Source organism: Xiphophorus hellerii, chromosome 12, assembly GCF_003331165.1.
Source record: "Xiphophorus hellerii strain 12219 chromosome 12, Xiphophorus_hellerii-4.1, whole genome shotgun sequence".
NCBI classification, from domain to species: Eukaryota; Metazoa; Chordata; class Actinopteri; order Cyprinodontiformes; family Poeciliidae; genus Xiphophorus; species Xiphophorus hellerii.
Window position 1 is genome coordinate 16546329 of NC_045683.1, and position 18642 is coordinate 16564970.

Below are 18642 nucleotides of genomic sequence, written 5' to 3' on the forward strand. Positions count from 1 at the left end.
CCTGTTCTTTCCTTTCCTATCAGCTGTATATTTCTTTCACATTTCATCATGTGTCCCTGCTGCCTGTCTTCTATTTATTGTCTGAACAATTTTCTTCCTCTCCTGATATATTTCTACCTTTCCAACTTATCTTTTTCTGTTTCCATTCCTTTATTTTATCCTCCTTTACTAATATTCTCTAAGCCTCTTCCTTTCCCCTTCTGTCTCCACTGTCTCTCCTCAACCCTGGGACTTCATTTGGTGTAAACTCCCTCTTTCTCTCCACACAACGTAGACCGATTCTGTGGATGTGAAGAAAGGTGCTCAGATAGTGAAATGTGCCAGTCTGCGGAGAGTTAAGCAGTGAGGCAGACAGAGTGCTGCGTCCCTGCAGGTATGGGACTGACCTACAGTGCCTCGTCTGACCTGTGGTTAGAAAACATTTAATCTGGTCTCTCTGGATTAAATGCATCTAAATTTACCTTTGAATAAATACTAATGATATGTAACATTATACTGGCACAGCAATGTGACAAAATGATCAGCAAATAGACGCTGAAGTTAAAACAATGTGGAAATCTTTCTCTCAACATAGTGTAGAGGGGTTCTGTGAAGTAATCAGTAGTCAGTATCTTACCTCCATCTTACCTGCAGTAGTATTCTGATTTACTTTAGTTTGGGAAAACAGATTTTTTCAAACCCTGATCACTATTTAGTATGATTAAACAGGAATTATCATATTACATTAACATATTATTTTATGTGAATCAACACTACAGCGTATGTTACATTCACTGTTTGTCCTCCATTGTGGCCCTTGGCTACATTTTGTGATGTTATTGCACTGTATTAACATCACAAATGCAGTGCAGTTTTGACAGCTGCTCAGTCAAAACTGACAACAGGTGGATGCTGATGATGATCCATTTCTGGTCAGCAGCCAAGGTCTCAGTGCGTCTGAGGCACCAAGTGTACCCAGAAACTATTTGAATTAACATTAATCCAGTTTGACAAACCCATGTCAAGAAATATCTTGTAGCAGTTGAATTAAGCAGAATTTTGTTTATTTTTAACCTTTAGTTATCTCTCCCTGCTAATTACCAATAATGTTAACAGACCATGAATCAAATTGATATTTACTGTAAATATCGGTGGTGTTTTTGGATGTGGACCATTTGGCCAGTTGCCCAGGGTTGCATTATTCATTCAAGTAGTGAACCGTACACCTCCTTCATGTGGTTTTAGAGGCGGCCTTAAAGCAGGATGGAAGTGTATCAAGTGTTTAGCACACCAGGCAGTGTCTGTAGCATGGATCTTGTCTGCCAAAGCAAAATCCGGGCAACAATTCACCAATAATCTTGGAGAGAAGAAAGGATGAGGAGTTGTTCTTTGTCACAACCTCTGTGTTGCAGCGATATTTGGCATGTGTAGCTGAGACCAAATGCTGTGCTTTGCTAAAGATAAGACATTCTTATCTTTGGACATATGGCGCAAGATAAGATTAGGTTGTATGCTTTCTTCTTTGCACTACTTTGACTAACTGTTAGCTTGATTCTAAAGTGAAAAACTATTTTTCTCTTAAGTGAATAGAGTGATGCTTACGGTGGGGAAGATACTGACCACTGATGCAACACCACACAACCCCCAAGTGAAAAAATGTCTTCTCATCCCTATAAGTGTTGTAAAAGCACTTGATGAACCTCAATATCATTTTTGTTATTAATTTATTTTTATGCAGTTTCATTAGCTTTTGTCAAAAACATATGATAATTATAATCAAGTAGTTTTAATTTTTTAGATTGCTAACCAACTACTGAAAACCTTGACTGCTTCTGTGCTTTTTCATTCTCACATCATAGCACGGAGTTATATTTGTGAATAAAAAATCCTAAGGACAAGACGATACTTTGTTCACTTTGAAGATTTTCTTATTGACATGACAATTCTACAATATATATTTATCCATACGTCTCTTGAACATTGTCTGTTCAAGTTTCATTTTGCACTAGAACACAAATATAATTCCAAAGTTTCGATGCAGAGAGATCTTTAAAGTTGTACAGGGTCAGTGGTTTTTCTCTGTGCACATTGTGACAAGTCTGATAAAGTCTGACACAGTGTGCTGTCAGCAAAACCAAGACAGATCTTGTAAAGTGGCAGCTCTCAAGGACAAAGCTGCCAAGGCAGTTGTCTGGAGAATTTGAGCCACTAGGCGGTGGGTCGGCGTGCGTGTGTGTGTGTGTGTGTGTGATGGTGACTTGCCCTTTCTAAAATAAAGGCCATGACATTCCAGAGACTACTGATGTTTCAAGTTCCTCACTCTTGCATGTTAACCTGCTTTTGCCAACCATTTTTGGTTAAATGCCACAGCAGCAGTAATGTGGGGTGTGTTGGAATTAAGATAAAGATTGTGGTTTGTACATGAGGAAATTGTGAGCATTTTACCAAACTCAAGGTATATGGCACTTTTAAATCTCTTGCACAGAATTGTCATGTTTGCTTTGAAATGTTTCTTTGTGCATGCAGTCTCTTTTGTACAGGTGCACCTCAATAAATTAGAGTGTCATAAGGAAGTTTATTTAGTTCACTAATTCAGCATGAAATGAGAACAGTGCATACAGTTGTTACACAAATAGACACATACGTTATTTTTTTGTTTGTTTTCTTTTTTCCTGAAATGTAAACCTACTGAACCTACAGTTGGTACCTTTGCCACCAAAAAGTGGGGCAGCTACCATTGATTCTGAGGCATCTGCCATGATTTTGGTGGCAGCAAGGGCAGATTAATTACTGAATATGAATTGAATAAGAATATGAGCAAGTTCAGAACAAATCAATACTAACAAAAAACAAAATAAGAATACATACACATATACAGCCGCCACTTATTCTTTGGCATTTGCCACCGAAGCCACGGCAGCCGTAGCATCCTAGTGGCAGCTGCCACAGCGTATATTACTTAATGGAAATGCCACTTTCCATCAAGTAAATGTAGTCAAAATATGACTGGTTTAACACATTTTAATAACCAATAATATCACCATTTGAAAGATAATTATTAACTAACAAGCAAAATAACCGGAAATTCCCCAAAGCAGCAGCAGCAGCTTTGGCTGCTCTTTGGCCTCTTAGTGGCGTCCTAGTGGTAGCTTCCAGCAGCTGTGGCAGCTAACACTGCCACAAGTGCTACTGCTAACTGCCACTGACACAAATTGAGCTCACTGTCTCAACATTGAGCAACATCTTTTCCTTCTTTACTCTTTAGCCCAAGAAATGTCTGGTGTTTTTTGGGGGGGGTTTTCGTTCAGGAGTGTCATAAGACAAAGAGTGTAAGAGCTCCACTTCTAGGTTGACTCTCGAAGCTGTGAGAATCTCTCATTGCTTGTCCAACACTGTCCTTCCACTCAACTTTCCATGCTTAAATATACCACTCTCTGAACAGCCATCTTCTTTACCAACATCCTTTTGTGCTGACCGGCGGGTGTCACTGGCTGTCTAATGGACGACTGTTATGTCAGCCGTTTTCTCCATGATTGTGTGATGTCATATTATGTTCAAAGAATAACATTTTACTATTAAAAACAATTAATGGCCCTATGTGAAAATCTGATAAAACTCATTTTTGAGTTACCATTAAGTCTGAGCAATAGTCACCAACATTAACAGAGCCAAACAATTTAAATGAAACCTTCTGTAAAATAGCCTTCTGTAAAATAAATGTTACATGAGTTTATGAATTAAAGTATCATTGAGATAGATTTACATTCTACTTGACTGAGATGCACCTGTACCCTATTAAAACATTTGTAGCTTAATGCAGCATCAGTGATTTCCTCTCTATCCACAGAGTTCTCCACAAGATTCAACCCCTTCACCGAAACAATCGTACATGGACACATGACCAGCAGCAGCTGTCAGGCAGATGACCACACGGGGCCTGGCCGACAAATGAAAATTAAATCCCCCTCCATCACAACGACAGCGGCGTTGCCGACTTTCAGCACGTTTCAGAAGAAAAGGATAAAGATCTAACTTATAGTTTTTATTACCTCTTTATTTTTAAGAAACTTTGGTTATAAAGAAAAAAAACAAATCCTACTAGGCTAGAAGCATGATTTCATATAAAACAAAATCAAACACAGGCAAAAAAAAGAAAAAAGAAAAAAGAAAGAAACGCAACCGACATGTGCTTCCTGTTATCTGTATCAGCATGAGTGATTGCTGCCGCATGGCCTGTCTTTAACTACAAATACAGAGGGAAACACAGGGGCGGGTAAAGGGGGTGGGATGGGACAGGCATGCAATGTTCATTCAGTCACTGGTCTGATTTCTAAATTAACCAGGAAATTAACTGTTTATCAGTCAGAGAAAAACAGAGACTACAAACTCAAATTCCTCTCTTCCTCAACACACAGATCCGTTTTAATCCCCTCTCAGTGCTCTGAGCACAGTGAAGCTCCTCCAACCACCCAAGAATATCAGTGTTGTACATAATATTGTATGCACTCTAAAGCTCTACGTGACAGTGTGTTACGTGTGTTGTTTATGTTCTCTAAGATCTCTATGCGATGCCACTGATGCTGCTTCCATGTACATAAGAGATTCCTCCCTGGTTTTCTTGTTAGATCTGTTCTGTCAAAACCTATATAATATTAGTCTATATATCCTGAGGTCTTTGTGGGTACAAGAACATGCAAACGTTATGTCGCTCTGCCTGTTTTAATTTAGTTTATGCTCATTTTTCTGCACCTTTCACTTGCTGTCATCATTTAGACTGCAGAGAGACGGACTTCTCCTCCATCAGTTGCTGTACTGTGGGTCTTTTTTCATCTTTAGGAGGCAGTTTTAATACCTTCTCTTTGTGTAGAAGGAAACAGTTTAGATGAAAGATTATGAGGAGACTAAACTTCTCTTCCATCTCTCCTTTTGCTTTGGTTTCGTCCACACTGTTTTGTAATAATATATCTCACCTCTGCGGCCACCCTATCAGAGCACATGTAGCAGTCCTGTCCTCCTTCCCCGATAGAGGACAGGATCCCACCTTCCACTCGCAGCTGTTCAATAAATCCTGCAGCATTTGACCCCACCACACACACACACACGGTGCACATACTGATCACCTGTCCTCCACTAGAAGATGTCACTCGATGAGGTAGCTGAAACACTGGTAATGTAGCATTGATCTGACTGGGCAGGCAGGGGAGCGTCGCACCATGGGCCGAGATCGTGTTGAGCTCTTATGTTTGTCCTTTGGATGGCTACTTGGAGCGAAGCACAGGCAGTCAGTCACCGATCACTGTGATGAGAAACTGTAATACTGACCTGTAACTGTGAGCCTGGCTCCCCCTCGTCTCCAATCTCGTCTCCTTTCAATTCATCTTACGTTGTAATAATTCACTTTCTTAGACGTTTATTTATGTAATATTCAAAAGGAGCAATAATTGCTAACAAAAAAGAAAAAAAGCATATTTATGTGTGAGAGTGTGAGAAAAGAATGGAAATTTAAGGATCAAAGGTCAAGGTCTTCCTAAACCTTATCACAGTTTTAGAGTCTTCTCTTTTTTCAGAAATGATGTCAGTAATTTAGGATTCCACCTTTGCGTATTTTGATTCACAAAAACATTATTTATGTTGGTATGATTTCATATCATAAATCCAGTGGCGGTTTTTGCACAAATGGCACAAAATAGAGGAAAATATGCACAAATCACTGTAGAACAACTCATGCTTAATCCATCGGTATAGTTTCTAGCTTGTGTTAATCTGTGAAGGTACTGATTCTAAAAGAATAAAGTATTATAATTTAACTTGTTAATGTTGCACATAAAGATTGAAAGTTTCGTGAATCTCAAACTGTGTTTTAAAGAAGTGGCACCGACCTGCTCAGAGCAGAATAATCCAGTTCAGGTTCAACAGTCTCAGTTTCCTTTTTCAAATTTTGAATAAACAGAGAAAATGTTGTCCAAACTGTTAAAAAAGAGTGAAATATTTCTAGCAGTCTACAACTCAGATACCAAGTTCAGCATCTTTACCATCCAACATTGCATAGATGTTTTTTTTGTTACAGTTTTACACTGTTTTACACTCCTCAATGACTGGGCATGCTCATGCCTTTCCTGATGGAATGGCGCCCTGGGTGGTGAGCCATGTCAAAAACCGTCACTGCATGAATCTCATCTGCAATGTGCCCAAAGTTTGATTTTGTTGTTCATTTGAGAATGTAGGTGTGTTCAAGCAGTTTTAAATCTTAAAGACATTCATATGCACCTTATAAGTTTGCATGTGTTTCTCTTCTGTCCCAGATAAAGGGACATTTATAGTTAGGGTGTGATACTGCAAATAGTCAGAGACTATATACATAAACTTTCTGATCAGTTTTAAAAGTTGATTTACCTCAATATGTGTGTGCCATCTCACATGATGCAAACTATCTAGACATGCATTTTATTCCGATGTCATGTTCCCCTCTGAACTCTTTATCAGACAAAAATATGTAAACCACAGAAATGTCGCAATAAGCATCCATCTGTAAATGTTTAGTAGGCTCCACAGCCAGAAACGATGAATGTAAAGTGGTGGTATTACTGTGAGTCCTGTTATGTGTTGGCTCTGTATTTCAGTAGATATTAGGGTGTTCACTCTGATGTTTAATACTCAGTATCTGCTCATCACACATTTGACTTCCTCCTCACTTCATCACAAACATACATGAAAGACGGTTTTTAAACAGGAAAGCCTTGACTAGTATTTGCAATTATCTCTTTGTTAGATGATATTTATATTTTATTATCTTATTTAGTACTTATGAAAGTAAGATTATCTATTGAAACTTTATTGAACTAAAAGTAGTTCCCGGTCTGTCACAGCATACAATTTGCACCATACAACGTAACACATGTTTTTTTGGTTACACTGCAGAGTATTTAAAATGCTTTGATTAATATATCAATTAAATGAATCCTGAAATGAGCTAAATTTAAGTATATACGGTAGATGACTTGATATTATATATGCAAGAATAATTTCCCATTATGTTTCTTTTTTGAAATATCAAATCATTATTCTTTCAGATATATATTTTTTTATTTTAAGTTTTTGGTGACTTGCTAATATCTTTTTACCATTTTTTCTGGTCTCAAAGGCTGATGTGCCACAATACATACAATACTTTTTTTTTGTTGAAATTTATATATGTGACAATTTAAAAAAATACAATAAATAAGCTAAATATTATAGCAACATCATACATATTATACATAAATAACTAAATATTAAAATAATAAATCAAAATTTTTATTTATTATGTGTTTTTTTCCCGTTCAAGACTGAAGTAGCTCTTATTTATTGTGATATTTTTATGTAAATAATTGACATTACAACTGTGGAAGTAGATCGTAGCAACTTATGTTGCAATAATATAAGGACAATGAAGTATTATTTTTTTATTATTAATTTGGATTATTATGCAATCTAGTGTTTCATAAAATTAGCAAATATTTTAATTTATTTTAATAAATTAAGTTTTTATAAAAAATTATATATTTTTAAATGATCACATATATAAATATTTAACAAATTATTCATGTATTGAATGTAACACTTCTGACTTTCTATTGTGCTGCAGTGTAAGACCTGGCAGCTACTGAACAGAGTAGATGGAAACAAAAATAGCAAAATAATATATGTGGTTTTGAGCAAATATAACAAATTCATAAGCTCACATCAGTTTTTTTCAGGATTTATTTTACTGTATATGGAGGCTAGAAGCCAATTTTTTAACTTTTTAAGGCTATTTATTTATTTAATCTTTTCTAAAGGGATATTTCATCCTTCCTACATGTTTGAGTTGTTTTTACAAGCTGACTGATTTTATGACTCCTCTGCTGATGTCAGGGTTAGTGTTACAGGGATCTGATTATTGGGGAAAACACACCAAGGGGGAGCAATCTCAAAAAAAGATGGAATTTCTTGAGGAATTAAGTGGCTTCAAGATGACAAGCATTTTTCCTCGACACAGTCCTCCCTCTATTGCTTTGTTTTTGTTTTTTGTTTGTTTCCCTCTTACCAAATATGAGACTGAGCCAAATCTGAGGCTTCCACATGGTGACGGACTGAATGTGGTCAGAAAGGTGTCCGAGCAGGTGCCAGCAGGAGGCGCTGTGCTTAAAAACAGCGAGGTGAAAACCTGGAAAGCCCTGCACTGAGGGACTGCCAAAAACGATGCCATGCACCAAGTTCATGCAAAAATATTAACTCCTGCAAAAACTAGAGAACACATGTATATTCCTTTAGAATGGATTGAAGACATTATTAACGCAATAGCATATTACTCGATACTAAGGAATGCAACTGCGCACATGCACAAAATGTTTTTAACATAAAAAAGCTATATATATATATATGAAACATATAAATATATATATTTACTTAGAATGCTATGCACCCTTACTTGTCAACTGGGATTTCTATTATGTTATGGATGTACTTTTAGCATCATACAGCTGTAGCTACCAAGAGACTGTTGAGTTCTGGGTATTGCCTGCAACCTGGGGATAAATGGGGATATTATGGGTGTTTTAACTTGTTTTGTTTTTGTTTTTTATTGTCATGGAGAGTCAAACATGGATTTAAAATATACATGTGAAAACCTTTTAATCTAATCAAAGTCTGAGGGCATCTATTGACAATTTACCCTGTACACCAGCTCAACATTTACAAAATTAATAAAGAAATGAAATGTGTTTGCGTATAGTGTGTATACTTTTGTGACAGCCTCTAATTCACAGCTCACAAACATGCTCACACCAATACGCAGATCAGTAAGTAACTTGAGATTAAGTGCCATGTCCAGGAGCGTGTTGACGTGAGAGGGGATGGAGTGGGAATTGAATACACAGCTTTCTGATTGCAAAATGACTGCCTGCCCTATCAATCACTGAAATAGGTATGAAGTACAAATTAAAAAATATTTTAACTATCCAAAAGGGAAATTAAATAGGGTTGTAACTCATTTCATTCAAGTATCTTCGAAGATTATTGTGGATGGTGATGCTGTAGGCATTCTCAATGACTTAACAGCTAAATATCTAATCAGAAGAGACAATATCCCACAGTAACATGTTTTAGATATGAACCATCAGTTGTTGGGTAGCACTGATATTCCAGCTCATTTGCTTTTGCTACACCCCTTTATATCGTTGTCTGGTGATATCCTTACACAGCCAGGGAGAAGGGTGGAGTAAGGAATATTATCAGTACCCAATAAGATGACTTTAAGAAATGTTTTGAACTTCCTCCTTCTCTCTTTCTGCTCTGCATCCATGTAGCCTCAATACAAACTCCTTTGAGACTTTTGGTTAAAAACTGCAGCACAATTCACCAAAAATGTTCAATGCTAAAAGTCTTAAAGTTTCCAAACTTTACACGTTTCCACAAAGACAATTTAAAATGTTGGGAATACATAGTGAAGAATTAAGAAAATATATCTTTACTTTAATTAATAAAAGTAAATATTTTAATTAATTGCAGATCAAATTTGATGTGGTCTGACGAGTCTTGATGTAAGCTCTCAGAGTGAAAGGCAGATAGACAGAAATGAAATTTTGCCCTATAGTCCTTTGTTTTCAATAATTTTCATTACTGTTCAGCATATTTGGATAAAAGAGCCAAGATGGTTAATCAGTGGTTAAGAAAGCTGATGTACGCTAAAGTAGGATGCGCTGAAGAAATTATTCCTGTGCATCTTGAATATTAGAAGGTTTTCTTCAAGAATTAAAGTATAATTTTGGAAAAATATAACTTTTGAGACATAGCAACGAGTGTTATTTGTTTTTAATTACTTTTAACCAGGCAATGTGCATGGTCGTATTTTACTAATAACACTAATAACACTTTGCATGTACTGTTGTTAAAATACTATTATGTCATGCAAGACCTTACAAAGGACGCTCTTTTTTTGTATTTCCTGCTTTCAATCTTATATTGGAAAGGAAAAATATCAAAAATTAGTTTGTAATTTTTGGAGATTTCTTTTACGTGTTTGATCAGCTCGCTAATAAAATATCTTATTTGCAGAAACGTCCACAGTTGTGTCAACAGAACACCAGAGGATCAGTATTTTAGGACCAATATTTCTTAGCATAAGATTGAAAAACATTTTGAGATTTTAATGCAATAACTTATCTGGTGAAATCTAAAACTTGCCTTAAATTTTAACTTAAATTTTTTAATATCCCATTTTACATATTCATTATTTTGTATTTTGAGTTCCTCTGACAAAAAACTAATTTCAAGCCGAACCCAAACAATTTACCATCAGTTATATTTGCACGTTTTCACAGAATCCCACAAAAAGGACGGTGTGTTTGCGTGTGTGTATTTGAACGGAGTTGGTAGACAGAATCCAACTCTCTGCAGCGATTTTGTAAGATTCATGCACAATCTGCCAGTAGAGGGCGCAGTGGCTCAATTCTGCTTATTTTTCTTAGCAGTACTTCCCCTGCAGCCTGTCTGGCTGTCTGTGTGTTGTTTTGTGTGCATGTGGGAGCAAAGTGTCCTGAGGGCCTTGTAACAAAGATCCTCGACACTTTCAGTGTGTGTGAGACGGTGGTGATATGAAGAACTCAGACGGTATTCTTGATTTGCACTAATGAAAAGTAGATATTTATTTTTATTTAGCAGAAAGGAGCCATTCTGTTGAGCCAAAGCAGCTTCTGTCACTCTCCCTGGCTTTTGTTCCCTGGCTAGACTTCTTCGCTGGTTCATGTCACTCAGTTAGCTAGTTTAAGTTCATTACAGTTGAACGAAAATGTCCACCGACTGCCAGAAGACAACTGCCAAGACCATCCCGTCGACCAGGAGGGTGATCATCAACAACGCGGACCACATGCCCCACGACTACTCCACCACCCCGGGAGGAACCCTGTTTAGCACCACTCCTGGAGGTACGGACCGTGCTGCCTGCACACATAATATTTATACATATAAATACGACTAAAGGTCTAGTCCTGTGCGTGCAGCCACATAGCAACGCCTTTAAAGAGCAGCTTGGTTGCGTTGTGTTCATGCTAACTCCTCGAGGGCTGCTGCAGTCAGCTGGTGGCTCTGCTGCAGCTAGCTGCTAACGCTAGCAACAAACGCAAAGAAGAAGAAAGTCTTTCTGAAATACTTTATTGTTGTTATCCTTTCAGTGGAGGTGATATGCTCCAGACAAAGCTTTTCCTTTAAGTTGGATGTGTTGAAAGTTTAATTTTTCATTTTATCTACGATCTTGATCAATAGCTGCAGTTTTTCTTTTTAGGATTTAACCTCTGCTCTCTGAATCACATGGCCAGACTCCCTGCAGCTTCTGTCACCATAGATATGCACTATATATGTGTGTGTGTGCGCGCGCATTACAGGTGATCTGTAGAGGGCGCTGTCGTCTCTGTGGTTTTCATTCAATGTGCTGCAGTACTTTTTTTTAGCAGAGGTCCAAGTTCAGCTTTAGATAGCAGTTCCAAATTTTTGAAGTGGGGAGTTTGGAGGCCGATTAAAAGCTTATAAGTACCTGCAATATATAACCTTCGTTTAGTATAATCCAGATTAGTTAATCCTGGTGAAATGAAACATTTTCTTTTCAAGTTTATAAAAACTGCCTTCACATGATACAACACTTTTAGCTAAGAATACAAGTATGTCACATAAACTGAGAATATTTTCTGTATTTTACTCATACCGTATGTAACATAACATCCAAGACACTCTAACTTTAAAGGATGTTCTTTTTTTTTTTTTTTTTACTCCTATTTCTCATTTTGCGAAATGAATATCTTGTTGACATCCTGGTGACTATGACTCATATTAAGAGTCAATCATTAGGTTTATGTGTGTGCATGTTTCACCGTTTCTCAACAGTTTTATTCCCTTTCACTTCTGCTAAATCAACTGTCCTTCCCTATTTTTTATGGTTTACAGTGTAAACTATGTACATACAGTCAAAATTTGTATTTGGCCATACATTTGGCTTAAAAAACTACTGAAAAATTACAAATTTGTCTGGAATTTTTTTTGAAACATGACTGTTTAATCTAAAGTTGTTGGGGTTTTTTTTAATATACTTTACACACTAGTGATTACTAGAGTAAGTTGTTAGTTGCAATACACACTTCACTTGCTACTTGTAAAAAGATAACAAATCCCCAATAGATTTACAAATTTTCAACATATCTTTGCTTTAGGAGAGACTGTTAGTCAAGAAAGAAAAATATCTCAGACATATTCTTTGGTCTGTTTGACTTATTCTGAATAACTATTAGATTGGCAGCTGAGGTTTGATCTTTAAATGGTTGTTTCTTTTATATGGAGTTATCCATATGATTTGATGGATAACTGTGATCCATCAAATCATGGATCACAGAGTTAGTTAGCAAATGCATACAGGGTGTCTTTTTTTCTCTTGTGTTTAATGTTTTGGTAATGCTTCTCCTTTTCATTTGGACAGGAACCAGGATCATCTATGACCGAAAGTTCCTGCTAGAGTGCCGCAGCTCTCCGCTGACCAGGACCCCTCCTCGAGGGTTGCCCCCCATTCCAGGGGTCACTGGTCCGCCATCCAAAGGGCCCAATGAGAAGACTGTCAATGGGGAAGTCGAGAACAACAACTCCATTTCTGCTCCTGAAACGAGCAATGCTGGTATGTTCACACCTCAGATAAACATTACATGATGAGTAAAATGTCTCTGGATGCTACAGTTTGATAAGATGCATTAAGCTCATGGTTGCTGTTCTCTTTTTTTACAACATTAGCCTTAATCACTAGTGTTTGGTAATATTCTCTTTGCCAGGTTTTTTCCAACTTTGTCACAATAACATGCAATTATATGTTAGTTTGACATATGGTTCGCAGTTTGGACAAATTCAAGAGATTCCATTATTTTTGGAAAATGATAAATACCAGTAGCCCGGGCCACCACTCAGGACTGGCATACTGGTTGCAGAGAAAATAAAAGCCATTCAGATTTTGACCCAATCAACCAAGTGTTTGAACTTTTACATCTTATGTGAAAGAATGGCTTAAAGAGAGGCACATATGTGAATACTAAAACCTCCACTGCTCAGCACTTTTTCCGCATTATTTTTTTCATTAAAGTATTATATTTTTGGTTAGTTTTAAATATGTTTGTATGCATTATTCCTTTTGAATTTCGACTTTTAAAAGCCTAGCCAGGGACTAGGCTTAGTGTTTGAGTAGATGGCCTGTAGACAAGACAACAGTTTCTTTTAAATGAAACATTGTTTAATGTCTTGCTCCTGATTAAATATATTTATAGAAATCCAGTACAATATTCCAGGAAAGCATAGATGTAGAAGTATCATCTTTTTCCGATGGTTTTCGGGAGCAGGACCTGATGATTCACCACTATGGAATCCATGAATTTTGCCATGTAACAAGTGGCGCTCGTAGAAAATGTAAAAGTTTAAACAGAACTGGACGCTGCATCACATTATTGACCAACAACATACCAGTAAATCCACCAAAGACTGACTGAGAATCAAGAAATGGAAAGTCCTGGGCTTACATGCTTCAAATGCTGTGGAGTGACATAGAAGGGGCTGAACATGCATGAAACTAATCAAACAGGTCTAAAAGTGGAAATAATCATCAATATTTATTTTCAAATAATTTTTATTTGGGTGTGAAAATTGTTATGGGGATTTGTGTGTTTTTTTCCGTGAGTAACATTTGTTGTTCTGTGTTTTGTAGGTGAAGACGCACAGTTTGAAATGGACATCTAGGCAGAGCTTTGTGATGATTACATTGTGACAAAGAGATGACCAGGAGCACCTGGTGATTTCAGTCTGGCTTCATCATCATGTTGTTTCAGCATCCATCAGTTTCACTCTCTTTTGGTTCTTTTGCTTCAAAGCTCAGACCATTTTTCCTTTTATTTTTAATTTTTATTTTTTTTTAACATGAAAGTGTGCCTTCCTGTAGTGGCTTGCGAGTTAAAAATCACCACTGAAAAGTACCTAACAACAGCAAAGCCTCATCGATGGGTAACCTGAGCACTTGAAGGAAATACAGAGCTAATCCTCTGAATATACATTCATTCCAGAAGCGCCTGTCGCTCAGTGTGGTTCCATAGTCCTGCCAGCTGTCTTCAGATACTGCCTTCAGATATTACAAATGCTGTCCACCTCAAGTGTTACATAAAGAATGTGAAACTGTCTTTTTTTTTTTTTTTTTGATGTCACAAAACAATTTTCACACTGTTTGTGGTTTGAATAAAGGAATGACGATTAACCTGTTTTCTTTGTAGTAATTTTTCATTAAACACAGTTTTTTTTTGTTAGCATCTATGGAAAGCAGATGTTTGCCTGATAAACATGTATGAGTCTTTATACTAGATGTCAGAGTACGTGTGCAGCCAATATACATTTCACTGGGATAACTTGCTGGCTCCTGAAGCTCCTGTGCCGCCGGTTCAATGCGAATGGTTTCAGAGGAATTCCTCCAAGGAGCCGCTGGGGGCTGATAACCTCAGCCAGTGGGCTGAATAAAGAGAGGTCAATATACAAGTGTACATAGCAGAAACTCCCACCTTCCACTCAACATTTCACTTCAAGGTGAAGCCTGTTGGATTCATTCTGCACAGATCTCTAAACAATCTCCTTAATATGAAAACTTCTAAATCCTGGATGAAACACAATTATCCACGTGCTCAAACACATATTGTAAATTCAACTGGATAAACAAGTTGGTGTTTAAGACTATTATATTTACTTTTTTACTATGACCTGTTAGCATATTTTAGTGTCTAACATTCATTCTTAAAAATGAAAAACAAATTATTGGATTTGATTGGATTAAATCATGAACACAAACGAGGAAGGTTTTCACATCGGCTATTTTTTATATACTATAAAATGAGAACCACTTGAACTATAATGATAGATTTAAAAAATCTGTTGTGTTAGGGATGGGATAAAATGGTGCATTCAGGGCGGGTTAAAGTGTGGGAGGTGTCACTTTTGACTCATTTTGTGGTATTAAAGTCCAATTACACTATCAGTTTCAGGAAAGTCTGCTCACTTATTGTCATCCGACTGCCAGATTAAAAGCACAAAATATCTGCAACATATGCAGGGCCTTGCAAAAGTATTTACACCCCTGTGAACGTCTTTACACTTTAAGCCACAAACTGAAATTGCAGTGCAATTTTATTGTCATAGCCCAACAGAAAGATTATGAATAATTACAAATGAGACATAAATATGGCTCATGTATTTAATTGCTGTTGTTTTTTTTATACATTTTTAATATTAAAATATTTATTGACTTCATGAATGCATGTTCTCAAGGATTGTTTTTCATTGAAATGCCCAGAAGGAATTAGTTAAATAAGAATAACCCCTAAAGTTTGAGTTCTGTCTCGTCTTGGATAAACATAGATCGAACAGTTTCAGCTGATCAGTTCCAGTCGTTCCCAGGTTCGCCTCCACAGTACCTTCACCATGCAGGTTCTGAGTCTCTCCATTCCTCCACAAGGCTTTGTTTGTTTGTGTCACCTCTGCTTCCTGACTCTCCATCCCCCATTGCCAGGATAAACAAGCACTGCTGCCTTCTTTCTGGTCCATTGATCCAGAGAGGTTTCTGTAGCTTTAACCCATGTGCCTGTTGTTCACAATCAACAAAAGAAGCCTGGATAAGGAGGACAGCTAATGACACCTGTAATGGGTGTGCTGTAAAGTGTTTGAGATGTGGATTGCTGAGGTGAAAGAGGTAATCATACTAAACTGTTAGCTGGTTGGGAGTCAGCAAAGAAAAAGTGTGATGAATATGTGGGTGATTATCAGGTCGAGGAGAAGTGATTGGGACAGTAAATTGGACTTATTATGTGTGTTGTGCATTTTTATTCTACTCTCCAATTCACTACTTGATAGAGCCGCCTTTGACTACAGTTACAGCCGCAGGTTTTCTACCAACTTTGTGCATCTAGAAACCAAGATTTGTCCATTTGAGCAGAGCATCTGTGAGCAGCAGTTTTCGTCTTACCAGATGTTCTCCACATGATCAGAGATCTGGGGATCTCTACAGCTCCTCCAGAGTTATGTTTGACTTTCTGGCTGTTTCTCTTATCAATGCCATTGTTCTTTCCTAGCATGTTGGTGCAGGTGGACAACCACATCCTTGTGGGTTTGCAGATGTGCCACTGCCATGCTCTGCCCATCTTCAGCCCACAGGTTGATCAGGTCTCTGTGAGATGTTCAAAGCTACGAATGGTTTTATAACTTCACTTTGCTTTAAACCTCTCCATAACTTCCTGTCTCATCTGTGTTCCTTGGCCTCCAACATATTTGTTCTCTAACAGACCTATGAGACCTTCACAGAACAGCTGGTTTGATATTCATCTTAAATCACACCTAGGTTTACTTTAATAACCAGTTAGGTGACTTGATTGTGCTGGTTTTTATCTACGAGTCACATAACACTGTTGACATGTTCATTTAAATACTTTTAGAAGATCCTGTATTTAGTTCTGTATATATTATATATTCCAAGACCATGTGATCAAGAATAAGCCACATAATCCAACACATTCGTCAAAATAAAAGATTTTAATATATTCTTTTATGTTTTATATACAAAAATATACAGCAATCTATAAATAGACAAATTATTAAAATTTACATACTGGTAACATGTATAGAATAGTAAAATCTTACCCAGAAAGGATAAGAAATTTATTTCAACACAGAAATGCTTTCAGTAGAGGGAAATGACAAGAAATGCTATTATACTTGATTATTAATGTTACATGCAAACAAAAACACAACAATTCAGGTTTATGCAGTAATCCTTTCAGTGGCAGCCGCACTCTTCAACAATCATATCCTCGTGGTGCCGCAGGGTCAGGTCATCGTTCTCGTAGTACAGCATGGAGAGCGGGGAGAGGCGTGTCGGCACACAGGAAGGGCAGGACACTCTTCCTGGGTTGTGATGTCTCAGCAGGCTCTGAAAGTTAACAGAACATTTCACATGAACTGCACAATCAGAAGGAGCCATACTCTGTAGTCATCATCTTACCTGCATGTAGGCGTGGTTGGTGGGGTTGAAGGACTCGTCTAGAGGGATGGGACACTCTCCCTCACAGCGATAGGCGTTGTAGCGCTTCGGATGCACGATCCACTCATCCCAGCCAATGTGGTCAAAGTCTACCCACATGTCCACCCTGCGACACAGAAGCCCCTGAGCCTGTTCCGCTGCGAGGGCCATGGTAGGTGCAGCTCCATGGGTAACTCGCAGGGCCTCCAATCGGTTCCTCTTGCGGCGCCGGCTTTTCCTATCGCTCTTGACCCTGTTGGCTGTCACATACTTGGAGTTTTCCACAGTGTGAATGAGACTGTAAGCTCCAGAGGAATCCTGGGGCAGGTTGTGTTTGGAGAAGATGACCATCATCACCCGATTTGTGGTTGGATATTGTACTTTTCTTTGACTTCTTCCCAAGATGTTTTCATCCCCATAACCGCTCCCGTCGTCTTTCTGAGTCACCCCTGAGCCCTCTTGGCTCAACACTGCATCTCCCTGGTAAAGCCAGTATTTCAAGAGATTTGTCACATTGAATGCTTTCCAGGAAGACTTTGTGCTGCTCGGTGTTGCACCAAAGCTCCCCAAGAAGACAGCCTCCTCCTCTGACTCCTGGCCATCCGGGTCACAGCTGTGCTTCTGGGAATGATATAAATCCACAGTAGCATGGTGAGAGGCAGAGAAAGCTGGGAGTCGGATCTGAAGCTCTGCTAGCTGGACCAGCTCACTGGTGGAGATGGAAGACATGTCAAAGGTGACCATCCATCTGTCGCCCACTTGATGACAACCTTCACGAAAAACCAGGAGAAAGAGAAATCAAAGTGTGACACTCCAAGTCTGAGCGAACGTGGAGAGGCCAGGTCGCTGGACAGATGTCAAAACATTGAAGTGAGAGGGGAAACGGGGCAGGATGTGTATTGGACCCCCCTGCACAAGGCCGTCTGAGGGCTAATATACAACCGCCCCACATAAAACAGAGCCAGCCTTTAAGTCCAATAAGCATTTTGACACTTGCTGAGCTGTAAAAAGGGAGGGTCTGATAACACAGAAACTAACAGTCAAGGTGTAACAGTCCTGAATGTTTGAACAAAAAAAGTTTACCAACCTTTGGCCACTAGACTCAGGACAGAATCAGAGCTGTAAGCTGACAGCTGGTCCCTTGGAGCTGCAAAGGTGTTGAAAGTCAGTGAGGCGATGGAGTCGGCAGCACTGAAGGAGCGGTACAGCTGCATCATGTACAAAGGATATCTGCTGCGATGATTAGTTGACATGTTTCCGTGAGCTGAACCGGTCTCCAGGTGTGTGTGATGTCTACGCGTCCGTGTCGAGATGACGGCTCCAAAGGAGCAGAGAGAGAGCGTGCAGAAGACAGCCAGGACTCTGCTCTCCATTTTAGCTGAAACTCACAAAGATCTGCCTCAGTCTGTCCTTCCTCCAGCTGCTCCAGGGCACAAATGATGTTGAGTGCAGATGGAGCTGTAGACTGGCCTTTTATAACGGACAGCTGCCCTTTGATGACCCCTGACCACTGCAGGCATCTTAACGGCTCCTCTGATCATCAGAGCACATCAGAGGGCCAGAGAGTAGCTGCTTTT

General features: G+C 38.4%; 3 protein-coding genes across 16 annotated transcripts in view; 2 read left to right on the forward strand and 1 right to left on the reverse strand.

Moving 5' to 3' along the window:
• ank1a (ankyrin 1, erythrocytic a) overlaps positions 1 to 8720 on the forward strand; it is a 100499-nt gene extending 91779 nt beyond the window's left edge. For 12 of the 14 annotated variants that reach the window (XM_032578982.1, XM_032578976.1, XM_032578977.1 and 9 more), the window contains 2 exons: positions 275 to 373; positions 3827 to 8720. In XM_032578982.1, coding sequence (XP_032434873.1) covers positions 275 to 346 — 72 coding nt within the window. In that variant the 3' untranslated portion in view covers positions 347 to 373; positions 3827 to 8720. The remainder of the gene's footprint in view (positions 1 to 274; positions 374 to 3826) is intronic. The other 2 variants (XM_032578983.1, XM_032578978.1) reach the window with 1 other exon arrangement.
• Positions 8721 to 10465: 1745 nt separating this feature from the next.
• On the forward strand, positions 10466 to 14268 carry LOC116729743 (eukaryotic translation initiation factor 4E-binding protein 1-like). Its single transcript, XM_032578459.1, has 3 exons — positions 10466 to 10922; positions 12461 to 12652; positions 13724 to 14268. The coding sequence occupies exons 1-3, from the start codon at positions 10787 to 10789 to the stop codon at positions 13753 to 13755; spliced, it is 360 nt and encodes a 119-aa protein (XP_032434350.1). The 5' UTR covers positions 10466 to 10786; the 3' UTR covers positions 13756 to 14268.
• A 2392-nt stretch (positions 14269 to 16660) lies between these two features.
• spaw (southpaw) lies at positions 16661 to 18438 on the reverse strand. The gene is made up of 3 exons (XM_032578454.1): positions 18153 to 18438; positions 17048 to 17835; positions 16661 to 16975 (listed from the first exon to the last, which is right to left on the reverse strand). The coding sequence occupies exons 1-3, from the start codon at positions 18436 to 18438 to the stop codon at positions 16823 to 16825; spliced, it is 1227 nt and encodes a 408-aa protein (XP_032434345.1). The 3' UTR covers positions 16661 to 16822.
• Between the last annotated feature and the right edge of the window lie 204 nt (positions 18439 to 18642).

Excerpts from the sequence above, each read along its gene's own strand:
- LOC116729743 (XM_032578459.1), top strand. The coding sequence starts at position 10,787 with ATGTCCACCGACTGCCAGAAGACAACTGCCAAGACCATCCCGTCGACC. Across the intron at positions 10,923-12,460 it reads GTTTAGCACCACTCCTGGAG|GAACCAGGATCATCTATGAC; the intron begins GTACGGACCGTG and ends TCATTTGGACAG. Across the intron at positions 12,653-13,723 it reads TCCTGAAACGAGCAATGCTG|GTGAAGACGCACAGTTTGAA; the intron begins GTATGTTCACAC and ends TGTGTTTTGTAG.
- spaw (XM_032578454.1), bottom strand. The coding sequence starts at position 18,438 with ATGGAGAGCAGAGTCCTGGCTGTCTTCTGCACGCTCTCTCTCTGCTCC. Across the intron at positions 17,836-18,152 it reads CCTGAGTCTAGTGGCCAAAG|GTTGTCATCAAGTGGGCGAC; the intron begins GTTGGTAAACTT and ends TTTTTCGTGAAG. Across the intron at positions 16,976-17,047 it reads CCAACCACGCCTACATGCAG|AGCCTGCTGAGACATCACAA; the intron begins GTAAGATGATGA and ends GTTAACTTTCAG.